The sequence below is a fragment of the Leiobunum rupestre genome, chromosome 5, assembly GCF_980474605.1.
Source record: "Leiobunum rupestre chromosome 5, qqLeiRupe1.1.hap1, whole genome shotgun sequence".
In the NCBI taxonomy this organism is placed as follows: domain Eukaryota; kingdom Metazoa; phylum Arthropoda; class Arachnida; order Opiliones; family Sclerosomatidae; genus Leiobunum; species Leiobunum rupestre.
The window spans coordinates 10,701,816-10,725,481 of record NC_143388.1 but is presented as its reverse complement, the minus strand read 5'-3'; the positions used below and the strand labels follow the sequence as shown (position 1 = coordinate 10,725,481).

Below are 23,666 nucleotides of genomic sequence, written 5' to 3'. Positions count from 1 at the left end.
CTCTTTATCGTCGCGTTTTTGTCCTGTTCTAGTATTTCAAAGCATCTTTATCATCGCGTTTTTGTCCTGTTCTAGTATTTCAAAGCCTCTCTATCGTCGCGTTTTTGTCCTGTTCTAGTATTTCAAAGCCTGTTTGTCGTCGCGTTTTTGTCCTGTTCTAGTATTTCAAAGCCTGTTTGTCGTCGCGTTTTTATCCTGTTCTAGTATTACAAAGCCTCTTTGTCATCGCGTTTTTGTCCTGTTCTAGTATTTCAAAGCCTCTTTGTCGTCGCGTTTTTGTTCTGTTCTAGTATTTCAAAGCCTCTTTGTCGTCGCGTTTTTGTCCTGTTCTAGTATTTCAAAGCCTCTTTGTCGTCGCGTTTTTGTCCTGTTCTAGTATTTCAAAGCCTCTTTGTCGTCGCGTTTTTGTCCTGTTCTAGTATTTCAAAGCCTGTTTGTCGTCGCGTTTTTGTCCTGTTGTAGTATTTCAAAGCCTCTTTGTCGTCGCGTTTTTGTCCTGTTCTAGTATTTCAAAGCCTCTTTGTCGTCGCGTTTTTGTCCTGTTCTAGTATTTCAAAGCCTGTTTGTCGTCGCGTTTTTGTCTTGTTGTAGTATTTCAAAGCCTGTTTGTCGTCGCGTTTTTGTCCTGTTCTAGTATTTCAAAGCCTCTTTGTCGTCGCGTTTTTGTCCTGTTCTAGTATTTCAAAGCCTCTTTGTCGTCGCGTTTTTGTCCTGTTCTGGTATTTCAAAGCCTCTTTGTCGTCGCGTTTTTGTCCTGTTCTAGTATTTCAAAGCCTCTTTATCGTCGCGTTTTTGTCCTGTTCTAGTATTTCAAAGCCTCTTTATCATCGCGTTTTTGTCCTGTTCTAGTATTTCAAAGCCTCTCTATCGTCGCGTTTTTGTCCTGTTCTAGTATTTCAAAGCCTGTTTGTCGTCGCGTTTTTGTCCTGTTCTAGTATTTCAAAGCCTGTTTGTCGTCGCGTTTTTGTCCTGTTCTAGTATTTCAAAGCCTGTTTGTCGTCGCGTTTTTGTCCTGTTGTAGTATTTCAAAGCCAATTTGTCGTCGCGTTTTGTCCTGTTCTAGTATTTCAAAGCCTCTTTGTCGTCGCGTTTTTGTCCTGTTGTAGTATTTCAAAGCCAATTTGTCGTCGCGTTTTGTCCTGTTCTAGTATTCCAAAGCCTCTTTGTCGTCGCGTTTTTGTCCTGTTCTAGTATTTCAAAGCCTGTTTGTCGTCGCGTTTTTGTCTTGTTGTAGTATTTCAAAGCCTGTTTGTCGTCGCGTTTTTGTCCTGTTCTAGTATTTCAAAGCCTCTTTGTCGTCGCGTTTTTGTCCTGTTCTAGTATTTCAAAGCCTCTTTGTCGTCGCGTTTTTGTCCTGTTCTAGTATTTCAAAGCCTCTTTGTCGTCGCGTTTTTGTCCTGTTCTAGTATTTCAAAGCCTCTTTATCGTCGCGTTTTTGTCCTGTTCTAGTATTTCAAAGCCTCTTTATCATCGCGTTTTTGTCCTGTTCTAGTATTTCAAAGCCTGTTTGTCGTCGCATTTTTGTCCTGTTCTAGTATTTCAAAGCCTGTTTGTCGTCGCGTTTTTGTCCTGTTCTAGTATTTCAAAGCCTGTTTGTCGTCGCGTTTTTGTCCTGTTGTAGTATTTCAAAGCCTCTTTGTCGTCGCGTTTTTGTCCTGTTCTAGTATTTCAAAGCCTGTTTGTCGTCGCGTTTTTGTCCTGTTGTAGTATTTCAAAGCCTCTTTGTCGTCGCGTTTTGTCCTGTTCTAGTATTTCAAAGCCTCTTTGTCGTCGCGTTTTTGTCCTGTTCTAGTATTTCAAAGCCTCTTTGTCGTCGCGTTTTTGTCCTGTTCTAGTATTTCAAAGCCTGTTTGTCGTCGCGTTTTTGTCCTGTTGTAGTATTTCAAAGCCTCTTTGTCGTCGCGTTTTTGTCCTGTTCTAGTATTTCAAAGCCTGTTTGTCGTCGCGTTTTTGTCTTGTTGTAGTATTTCAAAGCCTGTTTGTCGTCGCGTTTTTGTCCTGTTCTAGTATTTCAAAGCCTCTTTGTCGTCGCGTTTTTGTCCTGTTGTAGTATTTCAAAGCCAATTTGTCGTCGCGTTTGGTCCTGTTCTAGTATTCCAAAGCCTCTTTGTCGTCGCGTTTTTGTCCTGTTCTAGTATTTCAAAGCCTCTTTGTCGTCGCGTTTTTGTCCTGTTCTAGTATTTCAAAGCCTGTTTGTCGTCGCGTTTTTGTCCTGTTGTAGTATTTCAAAGCCTCTTTGTCGTCGCGTTTTTGTCCTGTTCTAGTATTTCAAAGCCTGTTTGTCGTCGCGTTTTTGTCCTGTTGTAGTATTTCAAAGCCTGTTTGTCGTCGCGTTTTTGTCCTGTTCTAGTATTTCAAAGCCTCTTTGTCGTCGCGTTTTTGTCCTGTTCTAGTATTTCAAAGCCTCTTTGTCGTCGCGTTTTTGTCCTGTTCTAGTATTTCAAAGCCTCTTTGTCCTGTTCTAGTATTTCAAAGCCTGTTTGTCGTCGCGTTTTTGTCCTGTTCTAGTATTTCAAAGCCTCTTTGTCGTCGCGTTTTTGTCCTGTTCTAGTATTTCAAAGCCTGTTTGTCGTCGCGTTTTTGTCCTGTTCTAGTATTTCAAAGCCTCTTTGTCGTCGCGTTTTTGTCCTGTTCTAGTATTTCAAAGCCTCTTTGTCGTCGCGTTTTTGTCCTGTTCTAGTATTTCAAAGCCTCTTTGTCGTCGCGTTTTTGTCCTGTTCTAGTATTTCAAAGCCTGTTTGTCGTCGCGTTTTTGTCCTGTTCTAGTATTTCAAAGCCTCTTTGTCGTCGCGTTTTTGTCCTGTTCTAGTATTTCAAAGCCTGTTTGTCGTCGCGTTTTTGTCCTGTTCTAGTATTTCAAAGCCTCTCTATCGTCGCGTTTTTGTCCTGTTCTAGTATTTCAAAGCCTGTTTGTCGTCGCGTTTTTGTCCTGTTCTAGTATTTCAAAGCCTGTTTGTCGTCGCGTTTTTGTCCTGTTCTAGTATTTCAAAGCCTGTTTGTCGTCGCGTTTTTGTCCTGTTGTAGTATTTCAAAGCCAATTTGTCGTCGCGTTTTGTCCTGTTCTAGTATTTCAAAGCCTCTTTGTCGTCGCGTTTTTGTCCTGTTGTAGTATTTCAAAGCCAATTTGTCGTCGCGTTTTGTCCTGTTCTAGTATTCCAAAGCCTCTTTGTCGTCGCGTTTTTGTCCTGTTCTAGTATTTCAAAGCCTGTTTGTCGTCGCGTTTTTGTCTTGTTGTAGTATTTCAAAGCCTGTTTGTCGTCGCGTTTTTGTCCTGTTCTAGTATTTCAAAGCCTCTTTGTCGTCGCGTTTTTGTCCTGTTCTAGTATTTCAAAGCCTCTTTGTCGTCGCGTTTTTGTCCTGTTCTAGTATTTCAAAGCCTCTTTGTCGTCGCGTTTTTGTCCTGTTCTAGTATTTCAAAGCCTCTTTATCGTCGCGTTTTTGTCCTGTTCTAGTATTTCAAAGCCTCTTTATCATCGCGTTTTTGTCCTGTTCTAGTATTTCAAAGCCTCTCTATCGTCGCGTTTTTGTCCTGTTCTAGTATTTCAAAGCCTGTTTGTCGTCGCATTTTTGTCCTGTTCTAGTATTTCAAAGCCTGTTTGTCGTCGCGTTTTTGTCCTGTTCTAGTATTTCAAAGCCTGTTTGTCGTCGCGTTTTTGTCCTGTTGTAGTATTTCAAAGCCTCTTTGTCGTCGCGTTTTTGTCCTGTTCTAGTATTTCAAAGCCTGTTTGTCGTCGCGTTTTTGTCCTGTTCAAGTATTTCAAAGCCTCTTTGTCGTCGCGTTTTGTCCTGTTCTAGTATTTCAAAGCCTCTTTGTCGTCGCGTTTTTGTCCTGTTCTAGTATTTCAAAGCCTCTTTGTCGTCGCGTTTTTGTCCTGTTCTAGTATTTCAAAGCCTGTTTGTCGTCGCGTTTTTGTCCTGTTGTAGTATTTCAAAGCCTCTTTGTCGTCGCGTTTTTGTCCTGTTCTAGTATTTCAAAGCCTGTTTGTCGTCGCGTTTTTGTCTTGTTGTAGTATTTCAAAGCCTGTTTGTCGTCGCGTTTTTGTCCTGTTCTAGTATTTCAAAGCCTCTTTGTCGTCGCGTTTTTGTCCTGTTGTAGTATTTCAAAGCCAATTTGTCGTCGCGTTTGGTCCTGTTCTAGTATTCCAAAGCCTCTTTGTCGTCGCGTTTTTGTCCTGTTCTAGTATTTCAAAGCCTCTTTGTCGTCGCGTTTTTGTCCTGTTCTAGTATTTCAAAGCCTGTTTGTCGTCGCGTTTTTGTCCTGTTGTAGTATTTCAAAGCCTCTTTGTCGTCGCGTTTTTGTCCTGTTCTAGTATTTCAAAGCCTGTTTGTCGTCGCGTTTTTGTCCTGTTGTAGTATTTCAAAGCCTGTTTGTCGTCGCGTTTTTGTCCTGTTCTAGTATTTCAAAGCCTCTTTGTCGTCGCGTTTTTGTCCTGTTCTAGTATTTCAAAGCCTCTTTGTCGTCGCGTTTTTGTCCTGTTCTAGTATTTCAAAGCCTCTTTGTCCTGTTCTAGTATTTCAAAGCCTGTTTGTCGTCGCGTTTTTGTCCTGTTGTAGTATTTCAAAGCCTGTTTGTTGTCGCGTTTTTGTCCTGTTCTAGTATTTCAAAGCCTCTTTGTCGTCACGTTTTTGTCCTGTTCTAGTATTTCAAAGCCTCTTTGTCGTCGCGTTTTTGTCCTGTTCTAGTATTTCAAAGCCTCTTTGTCGTCGCGTTTTTGTCCTGTTCTAGTATTTCAAAGCCTGTTTGTCGTCGCGTTTTTGTCCTGTTGTAGTATTTCAAAGCCTGTTTGTCGTCGCGTTTTTGTCCTGTTCTAGTATTTCAAAGCCTCTTTGTCGTCGCGTTTTTGTCCTGTTCTAGTATTTCAAAGCCTCTTTGTCGTCGCGTTTTTGTCCTGTTGTAGTATTTCAAAGCCTGTTTGTCGTCGCGTTTTTGTCCTGTTCTAGTATTTCAAAGCCTGTTTGTCGTCGCATTTTTGTCCTGTTCTAGTATTTCAAATCCTCTTTGTCGTCGCGTTTTTGTTCTGTTCTAGTATTTCAAAGCCTCTTTGTCGTCGCGTTTTTGTCCTGTTCTAGTATTTCAAAGCCTCTTTATCGTCGCGTTTTTAAGTCTTGTGTCTCGCTCTTTTATTTAAACATTTTAACTTTTGAAATTGTTTTTATCGTTAGTCTTAAGTTTTGTATTCGCCCAGAAGGCCAATAAGCCGAAGCATATGTAACATAATTACTCATAAGTATGCCTCTGTATAACATTTCCGTATGAAAAATTTCAATGAGACTTTGTTTCACACGGAACATACAATAAGTGGACCCACAAATGCAAAAATTCTTATAATCATTGCGCTATTGAAAAGGTTACCATGGCAACAAAATCATGTGATCGCGTGGCACGAGCTAAATTATGGATTGTTTAAGTTAGAAACGCGCAAGAAATACTTCACTAATTTTCATTTCCCAGCACTAAAGCTGATGACGCGTTTTCGTCACGAAGTCGGAAATGACGTGATTTGCATCATATCCCGTAAACAAGGTTTCATTAAAGGGAATATAACCTCAGGTATTTGGTGTGGAACACCAACGTTTGCAGCTTTGGCCGCTCTTGCCTTTGGCTTTAAAAAGGTTTGGCGCCACTGTACAGGGAAATTTGAAAAATTGAAGGGGTTTTCCATAAAGATTGCTTTGCAGGTTATATTCCCTTTAAAGAAAATGCTTTTATATAAAAGCAAATACCCTGGTGGTAGAACAGCCGCTGAATATGTTGACCCACCACCAGGGTATTTGCTTTTCAGGCAAGTTATTTTAAAGGGGGACAGGCAGAAGCAAACCTAGGCCTTTAAGTCACGTGATAGAACGTGAGAAGCTACGTATAATACATAGACATTCGTTATCTTTATTGTTATACCCCCGTACCGTCAATTATATACATACCGGGTAAGAGATAGACCTACGTGGGAAACCGCGTTTAAAGGGGGGGGGGGGTGTAATGCATAGACATATGAAATAAAATAGGGCCACGATTTTACACGGAGTGCGTGTGCCAGCAAGACCTAGCAGTCGTGAGGTAAAAACTGCGGAAAGCGCCTTCTATCGGTGGCCAGATTAAATTCGAAATTATATAATCACAAATGATTTCATGAAGGTCACGGGTGTCGAGAAAATGATTCGGTAATCTGATGAAGGTGCAATTTAATTTTAATTATGCAAATACATATATTAATTCGTAGAAAATGAAAGGTAGACAAATCGGAAATTATATTATATTAAAATAAATAAGAAAAATTAAATTAAAATAAATATTAAAATATAAATAAAAAAAAGTTTGTTATGAATTGAATTCGGAAAAAGAACAATAATAACAAAGGTAACTGAGCAGTTATTGCCCTTGAAATAAAATAAATTTGGATAATTGATTCTACTTCAACATGAAATAAATTCTCAGTTGGAATTGCGTTGGGTACAAGTTTCCGTTTTCCACTGAATATTTATATATTCCCGTCTAAAAAATGGTCATTACAAACAGAATAGTTCTCTGATGGATGCCAGTTATCACAGTTGACGGCATTAATCCATTTTGAGTGTGTTTCGGGTTTAGAGAAGGGAAACCTATAGTTTAAAACAATTATAGGCCTAAAAGTAATATTATAAAATATGTAAAATTACTATGAAAAGATACGTTTGTGCCTAATTTTTCATTTCGGATATGCGAAAACGTGCAACTTTTGACCATTTTAGCACTTGTAAATACCAAACCTTTTTGCGTCTCTTTTAAGCCTACGTCGAATTCCGCGCTTGTTCTTTTTTATATGTTGTTTTTAGCCATCAGTAGATGTCGCGAAATAAGTTTTGATACTTTCGAATTGTTATTTCAGATGGCGCTTTTTACTGAATTTACCTCACAACTGCTAGTTCTTGTTTGCATGTTTATTGTTAGGCTTAGCCTATTCGCTGGGGGTCTATTTTATTTCATATGTCTATCTGTGGCGTAGCAAGAAATTCGTCAAGGGGGGGTCGAATAATGTTAATGTTAAGAGGGGGTCGAGAAGGGGGTGGAAATTTAGTACAGTCAAAGGCAGGCCCAAGGGGAGGGGTCTGGACCCGGAAACAACCCCCCCTTATCTACGCCACTGATGTCTATGGTATAATACTTCTTTTTATGAAAGAACGTGGCCTTCTTGGTTAAATGTGGCTCTTTCGTTACAGTCTCTTACTTTTAAAAGTCTACGAGCGCGCACTGCAGTCGCCAGATAAATATAGCTTTTATCTAGCGTGCGTGCAAATAGCTCGTGCGAATAATATACTAATAAAGCTGCGTCTTGTGACGTAACAGCAACATTTTAACCAGTTCGGGAATCAACGAATTATCTTCAATTTAATTCAGGCGTCATTGGATTGGTATTCGTTCTCTCTATCTACCTAATACCTATGCCAGTTTTGAAACGTGGTTTTTAATCAAAGGGGGATATTTCGCCACCCGATTGGAAATTACGGCGTATAGGTCCCCGGGAATCGACGAATTCTCTTCAACGGCACTCGATATCAATTTAAAGCAAGTGTCGGCTCCTATTTTAAGGTTAGTATCATTGGCGAGCGAAAGATGTCACTAACGTAGAGTTTAGTGGAAATTGAAACAAGTTGAGCAAGCAAATTATTCCCTCAAAAGTAGGTGCCTCGACGTACCTCTTCCTTTAATTGGCTTTGCGTAATCACGTGCGCAGTTAACTTAACTTGGATTGGCTTTTCCACAACCACGTGTTTCAATCACGTAATCTTCGACTTTCAAATAAATGACAATAAGTTTTTGAAAGTCGATAATAGATGGAAGCACCTTCCCGGCGATCTAAGCAATCATAGCCATCTTCGTTACATAGACCCAATCAAAAATACAGAGGGCAACGATAGAGCCGACACTTGCTTTAATTCAGGCGTCATTCGATTGGTATTAGTTCCCTTTATCTACCTATGCCAGTGCTGAGCCGCGGTTTTTAATCAAAGGGGTAAAATCAAGAGGAGGAAGAGGCTACTATTGTTATTTTATAAAATCAACTATTCGTCTCGGTTTAAAAAGCAGGCAAATAAGCTGGCTAGTCCCAAGCAAGTGTCATACTCAAAAACGTCATTTTGAGATTGGTCAATTTAGCGCTCGTCAATTGAATGATGAAAACACGTTTGACACAAAAGAGCGCGCTTATGGAGGAAAGTAGCAACTACAATTTTTTTCCAACCATATTATAAAATAATTTAACCTAGCCTTAACCTTAACCTAACCTTACCTAAAGTAATCAGAACAGCACGAAAAACTAGGCCTAGTCATAAATTTGCTATTTTCATAGCAAGATGACGTAATCCGCAGCCATGGAAACTGAAAACCGTGGTTACATTTAGTCTCTTGTATTATCTTTCCTGCTTTATTTCGCGACGAAAACTAAAAAAAATCAAACGTCGGTGTGACCCTAAATACACTCTTCAGAGGAGGCTTATAAAGCCATTTTTATTTTGCACCTTTGTTGCTAGCTAAATCTATGTACGATAACATTATCTCCTGTTACCATGGTGTTATACTTTTCAGAATAAAAACGCCCTGAGAATCTATCTTTTTTGCTTACATTGTAAGTGCAAAAGTGAAATATATTATCCCCGCTAAAATTGAAGATTCAAAAATGGGAAGATCATTTTTAAATTTGTATTCGCTGACTGAAGTATAATTATAAATTATAATAATAAATAATAACAATAGCAATAACAAAATAATAACCTAATATATAAAGATGAGTGTTTATATATATAATAACAATAACAATAACAAAATAATAATCTAATATATAAAGATGAGTGTTTATATATATATATATATATATTAGATTATTATTTTGTTATTGTTATTGTTATTATTTATATATATATATATATATATATAGGAATCTACAGTTGTTAACCTAGGTCGACCACATTTGGTATACTATCTCACGGTACCCTGACTGTGGTTTTCGACAGTCGCGGTCGGCAAAACAACTTTAATTACTTGAATTAATTTAATAATTAGGTATACGCTATATACAAGATACTACACTTTGATCTTAGCCAAAAGACTGAGTTTCTTAATTATTTAGGCATACACACGAAAAAACTTTTATTATTGCATTTTGTTTAAAAGCCTTCTCCTATAGACACTAGGCCGTATAATAAAAGGCAAATTATTATGAAATCAACGTATAATTGGTTAAAATTGTCATTAACCAGTTAGTTATATTAGGTACGGTTCCATGCGTGGAGACAGTTATGGCAGCGTTCTATTTACGAGTTGAATGTGTCGGAGTTTCATCACCAGTATGCTTACGTTGCTATGCCTTGGTGCTTCAGTACAAGAAATGTTAAATTGTAATTTAAGTATGTAAACAAATTCAAATAGTTAAATAATCATCGTAAAATGTGTTAAAATTTTCATAAGAAGAGAGAATACACCTTGTAATTCAAATATTTATTTATAAATACCGGGTACCCCAGCTAGTAAATTATAACACAAAGGTTCCATTGTCCGCGACTATATGGAAATGTAGGCACTAGACGGCGCCAGTCGATACCTTTAGTTTCAAAAGTAGAACTTCATGAGGCCAACATTTAATATTTTCATAGTTCTTACAAGGAGACATCCCGAAGTGTAACCCACCGATTTTGTTCAAACTCGGGGGATTGGTAAAAATATTAAATATTAAATTTTCCCATTGAAAATAACATGGGATTTTGACCTCAAATTGATCAAAAGTTGATCAATTTTGATGTTTTTTTTGTTAATTTTTATCTATTTTTTCTATTTTTGGCATTTTCGAAATTTTGAAATTTGTTCAAATTTTTCACAGGGGGGTCCTAGGAATCGGTCTAAATCCCATGTTATTTTTAATGGGAAAATTTCCATTTTATGTTGTCAAAAACATTTTTCGTTGCCATGACAAAACCGTTACCCATTGAATAAGTTCCCTTTAGGATTTTTCAAGTTACATGAAGGCCTACCAATCCACCGAGTTTGAACAAAATCGGTGTGTAACACCTCGGGTCGTCTCCTGTTAGTATTTGCGATTTGTTCGGTAAAAATCGACGCGTGAAAAACCAAACATTTGAGTACAACACTAGAAATAATAATGTCACTTAATGAATTCTACCGACAAAAACATTATTCTTCGAAAAACGGGCGACGGTTGACGCGTTTCAAATATAAACCGATTTCATTGGATCGGCGTCGGGAGCGTCGTTGTATTTTATCGACTATTCGTATCGTGGCAGAACGCCTCTACAGATATAATATTGCTACATGTAAATTGCGAGGAAGCGAAGGCTTGAAATTTCCCGGACGGAAACGTTACGTAATTATACGCTAGAGCGACTTATTTAAGGCTCCGTTGTAGATAACAGCGATTTCGTTCGAAAATTGTAAATTGTCCGAAAATATCGCGATGAAATACCATTGAATAAAAATATCTCCGATAGGATTTTTAACAGCTTCTGCAAAACAGGCGATATTTATCGGTGAATGCGTTATTTAGAGTATCGTTATTTGAAGTTTCAAACAATCACGTTGTTTATCTATAGAGACTTCGAACAGCACTCGACCTTTATAAGATATACGATCGACATGATGAAGTGCGGAAGAAATTTGTAAGTAAAATAAGGATGTTTTAAAGTAAAGCGGGCATTCGTTCGCTCTTTCGTCACTGTGTTTAACTTCTACAAATCTAGGGACTTTGGGTTTTAAAACACGCACGAGGAAAAATCGCGCTTCCAAAGACCATAGTAATAAAACTTATTAGCGTGTCGTAATATAAATGTTTAATACTTCTACATTTTATTAATTTTTCGTTTCGTACAACCATCTGTTTCCAGAAGGAACTAAATGACTACGAACTTTTAAATACCACTTTACTGAGCTCTGAACCTACAGAAAATCAAACGCGTAGAGTAAATTTTTGAAGCTAATACATTATAAAATTTATCAATGTATGTTTAAAAGGTTATTTATGTAGCTATAACAGAAGAGATACGAAATCGTATTACAAATAGCGATTAGATAAGATAACGCCAGATTAATTTGGCAAGGGTGCAGGTGCAGTTAACGTCAAGTTAACGTAGACGTAGAGAAGAGTAATAGAGTATTCTGTTTTATTATAGTCTTTAGTTTACGAGCGCGAACGAGAAACACGTCAGAATTTTAGTAGCGGGATGAAATTATGAATGAAAGACAAAAACCAGGACAACAATATTCCTAATAACCTCCCTCTCGTCATGTTGGGATAAATATTTGTTGATTTTATTTCCTTCGATTATTTATGTAAACGCTGTTACTAATGTGTAAACGTAGAGCTCTTGTGTTTGAACAGCCTCAATGACGTAAGGAAACTATAAAACATTATCCCGAAAAACACCTTTTACAGGAAAAATTGTAATGGAACCGACTCAAAATGATTTGTTCAACTATCGGCGTTATTTCTTGGTGATACTTGTGATAGGTCTCATTGCTGCGCTTTTCTTTATAAACGAAATCAACTTTACAAATTTAAGGACTAAATCATTTCGGAAGCCCTTACCTGGTAAGATATTCTTGTTACTCGTAAAATAAAAAAAACGCCCCTATGACCCAAATTTTTTAGTGCTCGAAAGCAATGAAGCTTCTTAGCACAAAGCTCCAAGTGTCTTAATATGCTCAAGGCAAATCAACTACTCCCAAGGTCGATAATATACTACTCAGTTCGGAACTGGGCGAGAATGCCAACGCCGAAAAAATGTTTGGTCCTTAAAACAATTGGAAGCGTCATACTTATTGCACTCATTATTATTATATTACTTATGGTAAAACCAACTCTCTTTCAATTCCCCTCGAATCAAATCAGGTCCACTAGGTTCGAAATTAATCTTATAGACACATGGTTTTTATTAAGACTGATTAAGACTCTCCTTAAGACACAGCACAATTTTTTGCGTCTATGCAGTTTTATCCTTATGGAAACTAGCACTTATATTTGACATCGCTTTAAGCCCAAGAGACAGTGACCATATCAAACGAGGGGCCGGATACACTCTAAAGAAAAATGATTTTAGAAATCTGGAAATCCCGAAATCTATGAGGAATTAGATAAATGGTTTAAAAATCTGCGCAAAAAACCTGGGGTAATAAATACGGTATGAAAAATTTGCAAGTGTCCGAGGCCTCGATTGCACAATCTCTGCATTAATACATCCTAGCGAGTTGTAGAATAAGTTTTATTGAAGAGTATATTATCTAATAAAATGTCGGAAAATCTATTGCGTTACGAAATTCTCCTTTTTAATTGTAGCTCCATGTGACATCAAGAATGTAATCCAGTCAGGTCACAACAGGTACTTTTTGAAATTCTAAAACAGCTTTACCTTTTTATCAAAATGTGAAATATTAAACGCCCTGACCTTTCCAATCGGTCAACATTCCTTTCTAGTCCAGCAAATAAAAACGTTATTTTGTTGTGGACACCCGTTTTTGGTCACACGGATTGGCTTTACAACAACGAAGTTCGCGGTTCTTGTTCTCTTCTCAAAAACAACTCGTGTGAAATAATTTCTAACAAGAATCAACTGAACGATGCGGACGTTGTCTTCTTCCACTGGCGGGATGTCGATTTGAACCAGCTTCCGGCAACTAAAGGTACATGACCCTGGTAACTACATCTTTATTTCGATAAAACTAAAATTTACGTTTCTTTGTTGCGCAGATCCCAAACAAAAATGGCTTCTAATAAATTTTGAGGCACCACCTAGTTCTCTCAGTAAAGATATCGGTACAAAACTGGGCCCCAAGATAGATTTGACCGCGTCGTATCGCTCGGACTCCGACTTTTACGCCCCTTACGGTTTAATGAAACCCAGAAACGAAAGTGAAAAGTGTAAGTACTAATACACTCGGAATGTCTAGGAATCCGTTAGCACCATGCTACGAATGCGTTTGAAGAAATGGCTGGGGCTTGAAATACGTTGCGCGTATTCTCAAAATAATTGGCTGGCTGCCGTCACAAGCCCGTTTCTTCGAGATCATCAGGGCCACCATAGTCTTGCTTAGACATTTCAAGTGTATATATTTAGTTTCCTTGTGTAAGTTATTCACTAGTAAGGCAGTTTCAATAACTATAATCTTAATATGGCCGAAAAATCAATATTACCACGTGCTTAAATTAAGTATATTCTAAATAAAACGAGCTAAGACTTATTTTTAACGTAACTAGCGCCAGATATATCTTCTATTAAACCTGTTTGCAGATATGTTAAATTCTGAGATCCACCATAGATATGGTACTTTATACTCCCTGTAAAATATGCGAAATAACACACGTGTAAAAGTTGCAGTGACTGTTGCACGTGTAAAATATAGTGTAAAATTTTAACTGCTTAGCGTTACTCGCAGATTATTTACCAGATTCAAAATGGATTATTACCAATCATTCACGCTAGTTGTTACTTTAGAGAATACGTATATACTATATACAGGATGTTAACTCAAAATGATACAGAGCCAATTACTAAGAATGTGTTTTAGGCAAGAATTTGAAATTTTCAGGTAGATAGAGCGTGCACGGGGACAAATGTCAATGAAAATTTCAATAACCTTGAACCAGGTCTTCAAGGTCATTCAAAATTTATTTCGATAACCGTTAGGATTATAAGAATGGTTCCAACTACAAATGTGTTCCACGTCTTATTTTAAGTCTAAACAGTCTTTACCCGATCTGATTTGACCAATGAGAAGCCGAGAATTTTTAGACCAAAAAGCATAAGGTCGTGTGTGGTATTCTAATCAAGATGCGACATTTAAGGGATTATAAATCGAAAACAACCAGAGTGGGGGTGTTTGAAATTTGTAAATTAGGATGACCTTGAAACATTAGTTCAAGGTCATTCAAAATTTATCTCGAGAACTTTTAGGATTAGAAGAATGGTTCTAATTAGAAAAATGCGCACCAAGGTTTTTTAAGTAAAATTACCTTTTTACCCTAGGTAAATAAACCAATTAAACTCGCATAAACGCTTGGCGGCTAAACGCGTTAGTCGCTTAAACCCTTGACCAGTAAACGCGTTTAGATTTTACACGTTACCAGCTGGCGTTTAGGATAATGTTTAGATTCTAAACGTTGTTTTATCTGTGTACGAAAGTGCATGTTTCAAATAATGGTCTGTAGATCGGTACTTATCTTTATTTTAAAATTCTTCTAATCCGCAAAGGGAGCGAGCCGAAATTCGAAGAGTTCCAGTCAAAGAAGTTACTGGTATGGATGGTCAGCAACTGTAAAACGCCATCCAATAGGCACAAATTTGTCGATCTTTTGCAAAAGCACGTGAGTGTAGATATTTTCGGTGCATGCGGACAAAGAACGCCGTTATGTTCCAATAGAATGTCAAGGATTCAATGTTACAAAAACATGGCCCAAAATTATAAGTTCTACTTATCTTTCGAAAACAACATTTGCGTCGATTACGCCACTGAAAAGTTCTTCCTACCGTTGACCGCGGGAATGGTACCCGTGGTACTTGGTGGGGCTAACTATTCCAAAATAGCCCCCAAAGAGTCGTACATAAACATTATGGATTTCGAGACACCCGAGCACCTGGCCAAGTATCTGGTTGAGGTTGGAAACAACTACACTCTTTATAAAAGGTAATTTTTAACGTAACTAATCGTCAGAGGTCTGTATATTAAAAAGAAATGTTTTCCTTAAAGCTACTTAGAATGGAACAAGGATTTGGTTGTGGAATTCGCGGACCTCGAAGATCGAAAATCGAGATTTTGGATTTGTGAAGTGTGTAAAATGTTTTACGACCAGAGCGCGAGGACGAAGGATAAAACCGTCGCTAGAGACATAAATAAGTGGTGGTTCGATGGCGGACAGTGCGCGAGTTATCCCCAATGGAATAAAATACAGCGATACAATCCTAAAACTTAATCGCGAACGTTTAAGGACAAGCTTACTTGTCTCAGTATTATCTTTCCTATTAACAAGATGGAAAGTTAAAAATTAAAACTAAGATATGTAACATACCTAATTTATTTTTCTAAGAATTAAATAAATAGTCTCATAACTTACCATAATTTATTAACTTTTAGTAAAGAGCGTTATAATTAGCAGTCATTACGTTTGTTTAAACGGAGAACAATTTTTTTCGCTAAATAGGGTAGTAATTGTAGCTCGTACCAATAGGTCTTCGAGCAAACAAAAAGACACGAATCTCGGACCAAATAGATCTTCGAGTGAAAAACTAAATGAAATTAAATAAAATAGCCAGAAATTCCAACGGTAGACCGGTTTCGTCCTATTTAAGGGTTTAGCTTTTTAATCCTTTTTCATGATGGACTATTCTACTTATTCGCGTTTTTTATCACTCTTTGCAATGCAGTCCATAGCTTAGTAATTGAAGCCACGGTTGTCATGTATATAATTTTTTATCTGTAGGAAAAAGCATGGATAAATCTAATAACCAAGATTAGAATTCTAAAACAATCCCAACGAAATAAGTTCAGTATTAATTAGGAAAGCGACCAGCCCACTATAGTTGGTATTTGACAACTGCCCTTCTTACAGAGACCCGTACCTCTTTCCAAATGGATAATAGCGATTTGATATTTCGACGCGGTTTCCTAGGAACAGCCAAGGCCTTCCACGCCTCTAAACCCGTACGTGTTTGTGGCCATTTTTCGTCTTCTTTTTATCCTTTCGCTTTTCGTGGGCGCATAGGGGCCAAATACAAAACACGAAAGACTTTAACACGGCCAGCAGAGCGGTAGCGGCGACGAAAGCCCGTTCAATGGCGGCCTCTCCCTCTCTCTTTTATGTTTCCCGGCCAGTTACTATGACAACACAATCCCCTCCGCGCTCAACTAGTGAACTTTCCTTCAAGCAGCAGCCTCCAGGTTAGCTTAGAAAACGCCACCGACCAGAGCGCGCGCGTACAAAGAAAGGATAAGAGGAGACAGCCCACAAACCAAATCGACGCGTCCGAGAAGAAAAACAGAGGGGCACCTGTAGAGCTCCCAAATTTCGGCGTTGGTCAGGAAGCGCTCTTTTTTCTCGGCCCGATCATAGTGAGATTTTTCTTTACTTTTCCTTCGTCTCCGTGTTACCATTTTTTTCGTTCGTCAAGGTTTAGTCTTCGTATTCTAGCTTCGTTTCGAACAAGAGCGAGTGTATAAAGCTAGCGCGTCGGACAAACCGTACATCGCTTTTAAAGTTCAAAGGTTGTCACCATTAAAATATTTCGGCTCGCACGCGATCCATTGGGAAGAGGAAATGGGTGTGATTTTCGTGATTTAATTCGGAACAATTTTCGATCCAGCGTGACCGGAACTATTTCAGACAAAAAAGAATATTTTTCGGCGCGACTTTCGCAATTTTTAAACGAAATAATAGAGTAGACTGTCAACTAGAATTCGAAAACGGATGTTAAAACGCGAATTTATATAAAATTTTTATGACGTCCGAATTAACTAGATTAATTTCCACTCAAAATATCGGTGTTATTAAACGCTGATTTTTACTTCCGCGTCCTCAGTTTGGTAGCTCAGTCAAATCACTATATGGCCCCTGCATATATTATTCGTTTAAAGTTAATCGAACCATGGTTCCGGGCACAATAACACTTTTACATAGCGTAGTTTTCGATTGTCTATATAAGGACAATAAACTATGAGCGGCTGTGCAACGGAAACCAAAAAAATATATAAATTATTACAGAATGAAGAGTCGTAGCGGAAAAACAAAGGTGCATCCGGAAAGGGTTAATAGGACGGCGTCCCGGTCGAGGAGACCGAACACCGGTTAGATTTAAAGAAAATAAAGCCTTCTAATACAAAAATAGCAAACCCAAAAGAAATCACATGGTCAACGGAGCTAAAAACGTTGCCGTGAAAAACTTAAAGCAAGGACTGGAGAATGGTCAGACGGTGCTCCGACTAAGATATCTTTTCGTGGTCATCACTACAGCCGTGGGAGTACTTTTCGTCATACACATTCTCAAGTTCCAAACGTATCGATCAATTCACAGAAAAGGTAAGAGTGGTTCTTTTTTATTTACTCTTTATTGAGCGTAAAATTCAGCGTAAGTCAGGCACGCGCGCTTTAAACTGGCGCCTGGAGTCAGGTAAATAAGCCGATATCAAAGAGGGCAGGCGTACGCGCGTTGGAACTACAGTAGGCAACGGGTTTAGTCACTACTAGGAGAAAAGGCGCCACAGCTAAAACATTGCGTTTCTAACTGTCAAAGGCACTGTAAACCCTTATCGATCGAGTCTTTAATTCAAATATTCGAGAGGCTACAGACGATAATAAATTACACGTAATAGTGCTTTGGAAATTAGCAACTCTTTCGCTGTCGCTTACGAATGTTAAGAAGGAGTACAAGAAGGTATTTTTGGTTAATGACCAAAACAAAATATCGATCGAATACGAAACATTTGATATAACGTATTGATCAACGTAGGTGCAACACGGAAGAAGGTACGAAAAGAGGGGGGAGGGGCGAAACCGCGACGATCGATCGAAAATACCTCAGGAATGCGTGTTGAAGATTATCGTTGAAAGCGCGTGCTGGTGGATTGTTATTGATTGGAATAAAAAAGATTGATCCTCTTTTGGCGCGCAGTGTACATGGAAAATCCGAGCTCAGACTACAGCCACATCTCTGACCAGGTGACCCAGAAAGTGATACTGATGTGGACGCCTTTCTTTAACGATTGGCGCTGGCTGACGTCAAACGAAACGACGCGTATCTGCCCGCTACTAGAAGAACAAGTTTGCCAGGTCACCACCGACCCCAACGACTTCGTCGACGCTCACGCGGTCCTCTTCCACTGGAGCGACGTCAAAATTAACAGTCTTCCCCCCAAGAAAGGTAACATTTACCCTAGACTCGATTACGGTTCATACTTCTAAGATTCGACCACTATATACAAATATACTGTGGCCCCATAAACTTGCTGAGCTTAAAGGAAATAATAATCGTAGGGAGCAGTTGGCTCGCGTGGCTTGAAGGTCTTTTGAACCCGGCCACTGGTAATTCGCCTTACAAGTCGATAGTTGAATTAGGCCTATGGTGGTGCCTTGGGTATTAGCTTAGGTGATTATTATTATTATATTATTATTATTATTATTATGATTAAATTAAAATTTGTAATAATTGCTTTTCCGAGTAGGAGTGCACCGCGTAAGCGTAACCAATATTATATATTATTAAAGCTCCGTGTAAGTTAGACTCCAACCATACATGAAGCGTCGTAACCAGCGATGTCCATTTCACCTTTTCCAAGGGTTATGAACTGAATCGATTTTACTTTCCATAATCCTTCCGTTGTCGTGCACCGTCTCTAGCACGTCGTCCAACGATCGAAGACAAAGCCGTTGATCGCGGATTTCAAAGTATCTCTTGAAGCTAGAGCAACACGTGTGACTAAACGTAGTAACGGTTCCCAAATTTCGTTGGCCACCAATAATATCGCAACCTATAAAGTCATTTTCCAAGCAAACAACCTTAATATGCGTATATTAACCTAATTTAACCAACCCCTACGCTAACCACAACCTTAACCTAACCTAACGTTAACCCAAGCTAAACTTTAACCGTAACCTAACCCAAAGGTGCCAAAGTTTCCAATTCTAAATATTGGCATTTTGATCTTCGAGTTCACCATTCTCAAGGTGAAGATCGCCCTCTTTTTAATAATTTTTATCGTAAGATTAGTATATTTTCGAGATAAACATTTACCAAAAGTAAATAGACGTAAACAGAAAGTCTCTAATTTGAACCTTGTCCCCCCGTTGTCAATGGTTCCCATGTAATCAGAAGACTCCTCAAAGTTGGATATTTGGGTTGGAATTTGGGAAAGGAGTATCAGACTATACTAGCTACTCTGGCGGGATTTTGCTTAAGCTCTCTGGTTCGTGTTTTTGGGACCAGTTTACGCACGTATTGTTCAATGCGCCAACTAGTATCACGCCGCGAAGGGGGTAGGCATCGCGGAAAGGGGATAAAATAGTTACTCGGATTACACGGCTCTGGATCAGTTTCAAATTAGAGACTTTCTGTTTATGCCTATCTACTTTTGAATTTACTAAAGATCGCCCATTTTGGCACCCCTGATCTAACCTAACAACCAAAACCTAAGCCTAGCCATTGATTCATGACTTACACAGACAACGCAAAATAAGTAAGATAACGTAAACTCATCAATATGGAAGTTCATGCTACCTTAACCATGAATCCCTCCCGCGTTCGCTTTCGTGTTTAACGTATTGCGAGTATCGCGGAAGTATGAACTAACTGGAAATTATATAAATTTGTATATACATGTTTATGTATAATAAAACTATTTAATCAGAACCGCAACAGAAATGGATCTTGATCAACTACGAATCCCCGCGTCAGGTTGGTAAAAGCGTCGCTAGCATTCTGGGTCCTTCGATAGACTGGACAGTGTCCTACAGACTGGACTCGGATTTTCACGCACCGTACGGCAGGATCAGACCGAGAAAGCCAAACGAACAAAGTCAAATATGTAAGTAATTAAATGTAGATGCTTTTAAATATTAACCGCTTCAGATGCAATTTCATTTGTAACTAAGATAATTTTTATGGAAAGGTCAGCGCACCCTTGCTATTATGCGCAACTCGTTCGTTAGTTTCAAGTCGGGAAAAACTGACTGTGCTGTTTTGCACCATCTATACCAAAACTATGTACAAGTTAACTATAGGTAAACGGCAATAATTAGTGTAGGGAGCTGTTGGATCGCGTGGGTAGAAGGGTTGCCACCACCCTCCTACGCATTGTAACCCGGACACCTGTTTTAAGGCAATGTTGCTAGATGACTTGGGTCTAAGGTGGTGCCAAGGGTATTAGCCTAGCTGATTACTCTACATAATATTTAAACAAAAGTTGTGTAACTTATTAAAGCATTAATATTTATGCAGTCTATCATAATTTACGTGCTATTACCACTAGCAACGAAACAGTGATATTTCAATTGATTTACTTTCTGTCCCCCCCCCACCCCAAAAGAAGCAGAGTACTCTTTTGACGAACGGGTTTCAGCAGCAGGCAAGTGCGCTGACCTCTCCATAAACTAGTAAAAACATATATCTTACAGGGATAATTATCTCGTATGGAATTCCCTACCAGTTGATGTTCTCTCTTTTACCACTTGCCAAGTCTATGTTTTGTATTCTTCTACGACCTTTCTTTAACTCGCCATACCGCATTTATCTAACTTTTTATTTAGTTCTATTTCAGTTCATTATAATACACTGTACGGCCACACATAAGCTCATTCTAGCGTAGTGACCGATTTCTTGATTAATAAATAAATAAATAAATACTGACCCTAGAAGAAGTTACCGTTAGTTTCAAACCAAGTGCGATATTTTCTTCCCACTATTAACTTACCGATACCAATCTGGAAATGACAAGGCGGATGACACATCAACCAGTCGTAACAGCCCCCTTAGTACCGTAAAACTAGCAATTTGGTAACCAGAATAAACATTTTACTTGAGAGATATATCTCTTTAAAAACCATCTCGGTACTACACTGCCGTGCAAGGCACAAAAGCATTAACGGGCAAAACCAAAATATGGAGAAAACCCGCAAAATTCAAACTTTCTTTCAAGATTATATAGTAGACTTGGATTTTTCAACTCAAATTATATTCTGGTACTAAACAATTTACAGGCCAAAAGATATTTCTGAAATATCATTAAAAAAATGCTTTTTTCCACGTATATGTTGTACTATTTATGTCTTAAAACGCGAAAAAAATGCGTAGACCTTGATTTGACTTTTAAAGAAAATAAACACATTAATGCGTTTTTGGTTTGAGAATAATGCAAAAACCTAAAATAATGCGTTTTGCAACAAGTCATTTCTCTATGAACAAAAATTTGAAATTCGAAAATTAGTTCAAAATTGAATTAAGGGCTTCAAAAGTCACATGATGACTTAGGCCTAAGGTGGTGCCTTGGGTATTAGCTTAGCTGATTATTATTATTATTTATTATTATTTAAAGTATAAAATAAGGTGAAATAAAACCAAAATCTGTAAATCGAAAATTTGGTCGTTAATGCTTTTGCGCTTTGCACGGCAGTGTAACAGATGGTTTGAGTCTATTTGATCGATTCCCAAATGATCGAACGGGTCCCATTTGATCGAATTGCATTTGATCGAACGAAATTTGATCGAAAGCTACTGTAGGGTAAAACTACTAGTTTTTGGGAGTACCTAATTTTTAGCAATAGAAGGGCCGTGAACGTGGTCAGACCCCTCGTATACAACGGTGCATACGCGCCTACATCAACCTAACCTAACCTAACCTAACCTAACCTAACCTGACCCTATTTATATATATCAAAAACAACGGGCCGTTATCGTCGATGTCATAAAAAATTCCATCATATAGTGTATAAAGTAAAAATCTCTTCATCTTTGTGGCTTAATACAGTTAAAGCAATGAATTATTCCATCATTATTCCTTCTGCACTTAAGCAATGAATTATTCCATCATTATTCCTTCTGCACTTCATATTGACATTCGGTAAAATAAAAACATACCAACTGGTACTATAAATACTTTTGAATTCGATCACATATTTTTCGATCAAATGGACCAACACCTAACAGATCTGTGACTTTTTCGAATAATTTACATTTCATACAGGGAAAGAAATTAGCGAAGAGGAATTCAGCTATAAGGAACTACTGGTTTGGGCTGTCAGTCATTGTCACACGTCGAGTCAAAGGGAGAAGTTTGTCCGTAGAATGCGCAAGAACGTGACGGTGGACCTGATCGGCACTTGTAGCAAGTCGTCGATGAACTTTCTTTGTCCCAGAGGAAGAGCGCAAAGATTCGATTGTTACGAGAAACTGGCCAAACGATACAAATTCTATTTATCTTTCGAGAACTCATTGTGCCAAGACTACGTCACGGAGAAGTTCTTTCTACCATTGAAACTGGGGATGGTCCCAGTCGTTATGGGAGGAGCTGATTACTCGAAAATTGCGCCCGAAGGCTCCTATATCAACGCCCTTGACTTCGAAACCCCCGAAGATCTGGCCGAGTACCTCAAAGAAGTCGGCGATAACTTCACTCAGTATGAAAGGCGAGTTGCCGGAAATAATAAGATATCGCGGGAATCCATACCTCTACTTGGAATGCTTATCCTGGCGTATCGCGTATGGTAAGATCACTCTGACGGCTTTGGCCCCGCCTACGAGATAAAAAAATCCCCTTTGCGCGCGCTCCCCTCACACCTAGTAGTAGCAAACGTAAGGAGAACGCAGCTAGCCTTTAATCACGCTAACGCAGTGTTGTGTACAAATTTCATTGGACGAGCCTTTACGCTGAACGTTTTACTGGCGGGGGGAGACAGTTTCCATATTTTCCCCTTCTGACGGCAGCAGGCGCTAAAGCGTCTAGCCAATGATAATTGTACACAAGAAAATCCACGACTTTTGACGGGTTGCGTTCTCCTTGTGTGGGGTGCTGTATTTGTTGCTCCTAGCTCTCACTTTGTTGTTTGTTAAGTTAACAAAGTGACGTCAAAAAACCGTCAGCCACATCGAGACGAAAATCTGCCGCGATAAGCATTCCAAGTATATTGAAACATTTTTCATGATTTTCTATAAAACTTTCCAATTTTGATCAGAAATTGCTACTTAAAAAAAAACATTTTCCTACCTTATGACAAAGCGGTTTCTAATTAAACGACAAAATGATTGAATCTTGGACAAATAAACGAATGGGCCCGAATCCTAAGCAAAAACCGCATTACTCCTACCGAGGAAATCACCAAACCTTTCCAGCCAAATACCAAGCACATGCGTAAAAAACGTTCATTCCGTAGTATCTGTCCAAGATTCATTTGTAGACATAGTAACATAAAGCACCCTCCTTGTAATAGACCGATATGTTTTTTTATCAACGAGATGGCGCCAGCCGTTCGAAACGTAGAAATTTTAAATTATCAATATTGATGATTTGTTTTATGACTAAATGTTTTAAATAAAATCATAAAAATATTGTTAAAAGTAGTTTTTTGTAGTAAATTGTAATTTAACTTCCCGCCAAGCTTAAATTATCGCCCTCTGGTATCAATAAAAGCAATAAAATCGAACCACTAAAGGAGTCGTTCCAAATTATTTTCCCTTTCATTAAATTAAAAAATTATCCTATAGAGATGTAGTAACACCGTCTAAATATTTCAGCTTCTTTAAGTGGAGAAAAGACTACGTAGTGGACTTTGCGGACTTAGCGAACCCTAGATCCAGATCCTGGATCTGCGAAATATGCTCGACCCTACACTTAATGGATAGTAAACCGGAAGATCCCCTTTGGAAGAGCAAGAAACACAAGGACGTCACCAGTTGGTGGTTCAACGAGGGCGACTGCTGGACGTGGCCATCAGGATGGAATATTTTTCTCAAAAAAGCCCGCAAAAAGTTGACCAACACCTTGGGTGGACCTCTTTATAAATTCATGCAGGGTTAAATGAATGTTTTTTGCCTTTTATACCCAAATTGTAAAACCGTGATAAACCCTATATCTATTATAAATCTCTATATATATATATATATATATTTACTTCCATTTTGTCTACCGCTTTTACCGAAAAAAATAATAAATA

The 23,666-nt window shown here is 38.4% G+C and overlaps 2 protein-coding genes across 3 annotated transcripts; both read left to right on the top strand.

The window, feature by feature from the left end:
* Positions 1 to 10,360: 10,360 nt before the first annotated feature.
* On the top strand, positions 10,361 to 15,071 carry LOC149943524 (4-galactosyl-N-acetylglucosaminide 3-alpha-L-fucosyltransferase 9-like). Of its 2 annotated transcripts, XM_090175144.1 has the most exons (7): positions 10,361 to 10,641; positions 11,415 to 11,570; positions 12,315 to 12,357; positions 12,453 to 12,658; positions 12,726 to 12,896; positions 14,227 to 14,659; positions 14,723 to 15,071. In XM_090175144.1, exons 2-7 carry the CDS (start codon positions 11,426 to 11,428, stop codon positions 14,943 to 14,945), a joined length of 1,221 nt encoding a protein of 406 aa, XP_090031270.1. In that variant the 5' UTR covers positions 10,361 to 10,641; positions 11,415 to 11,425; the 3' UTR covers positions 14,946 to 15,071. The 2 variants fall into 2 exon arrangements, with proteins under 2 accessions (XP_090031270.1, XP_090031269.1); XM_090175143.1 differs by lacking the exon at positions 10,361 to 10,641 and having other exon boundaries at positions 10,911 to 11,570.
* Positions 15,072 to 15,496: 425 nt separating this feature from the next.
* On the top strand, positions 15,497 to 23,636 carry LOC149943523 (lewis-type alpha-(1,3)-fucosyltransferase-like). Its single transcript, XM_090174959.1, has 6 exons — positions 15,497 to 16,081; positions 16,731 to 17,045; positions 17,638 to 17,886; positions 19,370 to 19,546; positions 21,701 to 22,142; positions 23,248 to 23,636. Exons 2-6 carry the CDS (start codon positions 16,874 to 16,876, stop codon positions 23,528 to 23,530), a joined length of 1,323 nt encoding a protein of 440 aa, XP_090031085.1. The 5' UTR covers positions 15,497 to 16,081; positions 16,731 to 16,873; the 3' UTR covers positions 23,531 to 23,636.
* The last annotated feature ends 30 nt before the right edge of the window (positions 23,637 to 23,666 follow it).

Coding starts and splice junctions, on each gene's coding strand:
- LOC149943524 (XM_090175144.1), top strand. CDS start 11,426: ATGGAACCGACTCAAAATGATTTGTTCAACTATCGGCGTTATTTCTTG. Junction 11,571..12,314: donor ATTTCGGAAGCCCTTACCTG/GTAAGATATTCT, acceptor TTTTAATTGTAG/CTCCATGTGACATCAAGAAT. Junction 14,660..14,722: donor AACTACACTCTTTATAAAAG/GTAATTTTTAAC, acceptor TTTTCCTTAAAG/CTACTTAGAATGGAACAAGG.
- LOC149943523 (XM_090174959.1), top strand. CDS start 16,874: ATGGTCAACGGAGCTAAAAACGTTGCCGTGAAAAACTTAAAGCAAGGA. Junction 19,547..21,700: donor AAACGAACAAAGTCAAATAT/GTAAGTAATTAA, acceptor CATTTCATACAG/GGAAAGAAATTAGCGAAGAG. Junction 22,143..23,247: donor AACTTCACTCAGTATGAAAG/GCGAGTTGCCGG, acceptor TAAATATTTCAG/CTTCTTTAAGTGGAGAAAAG.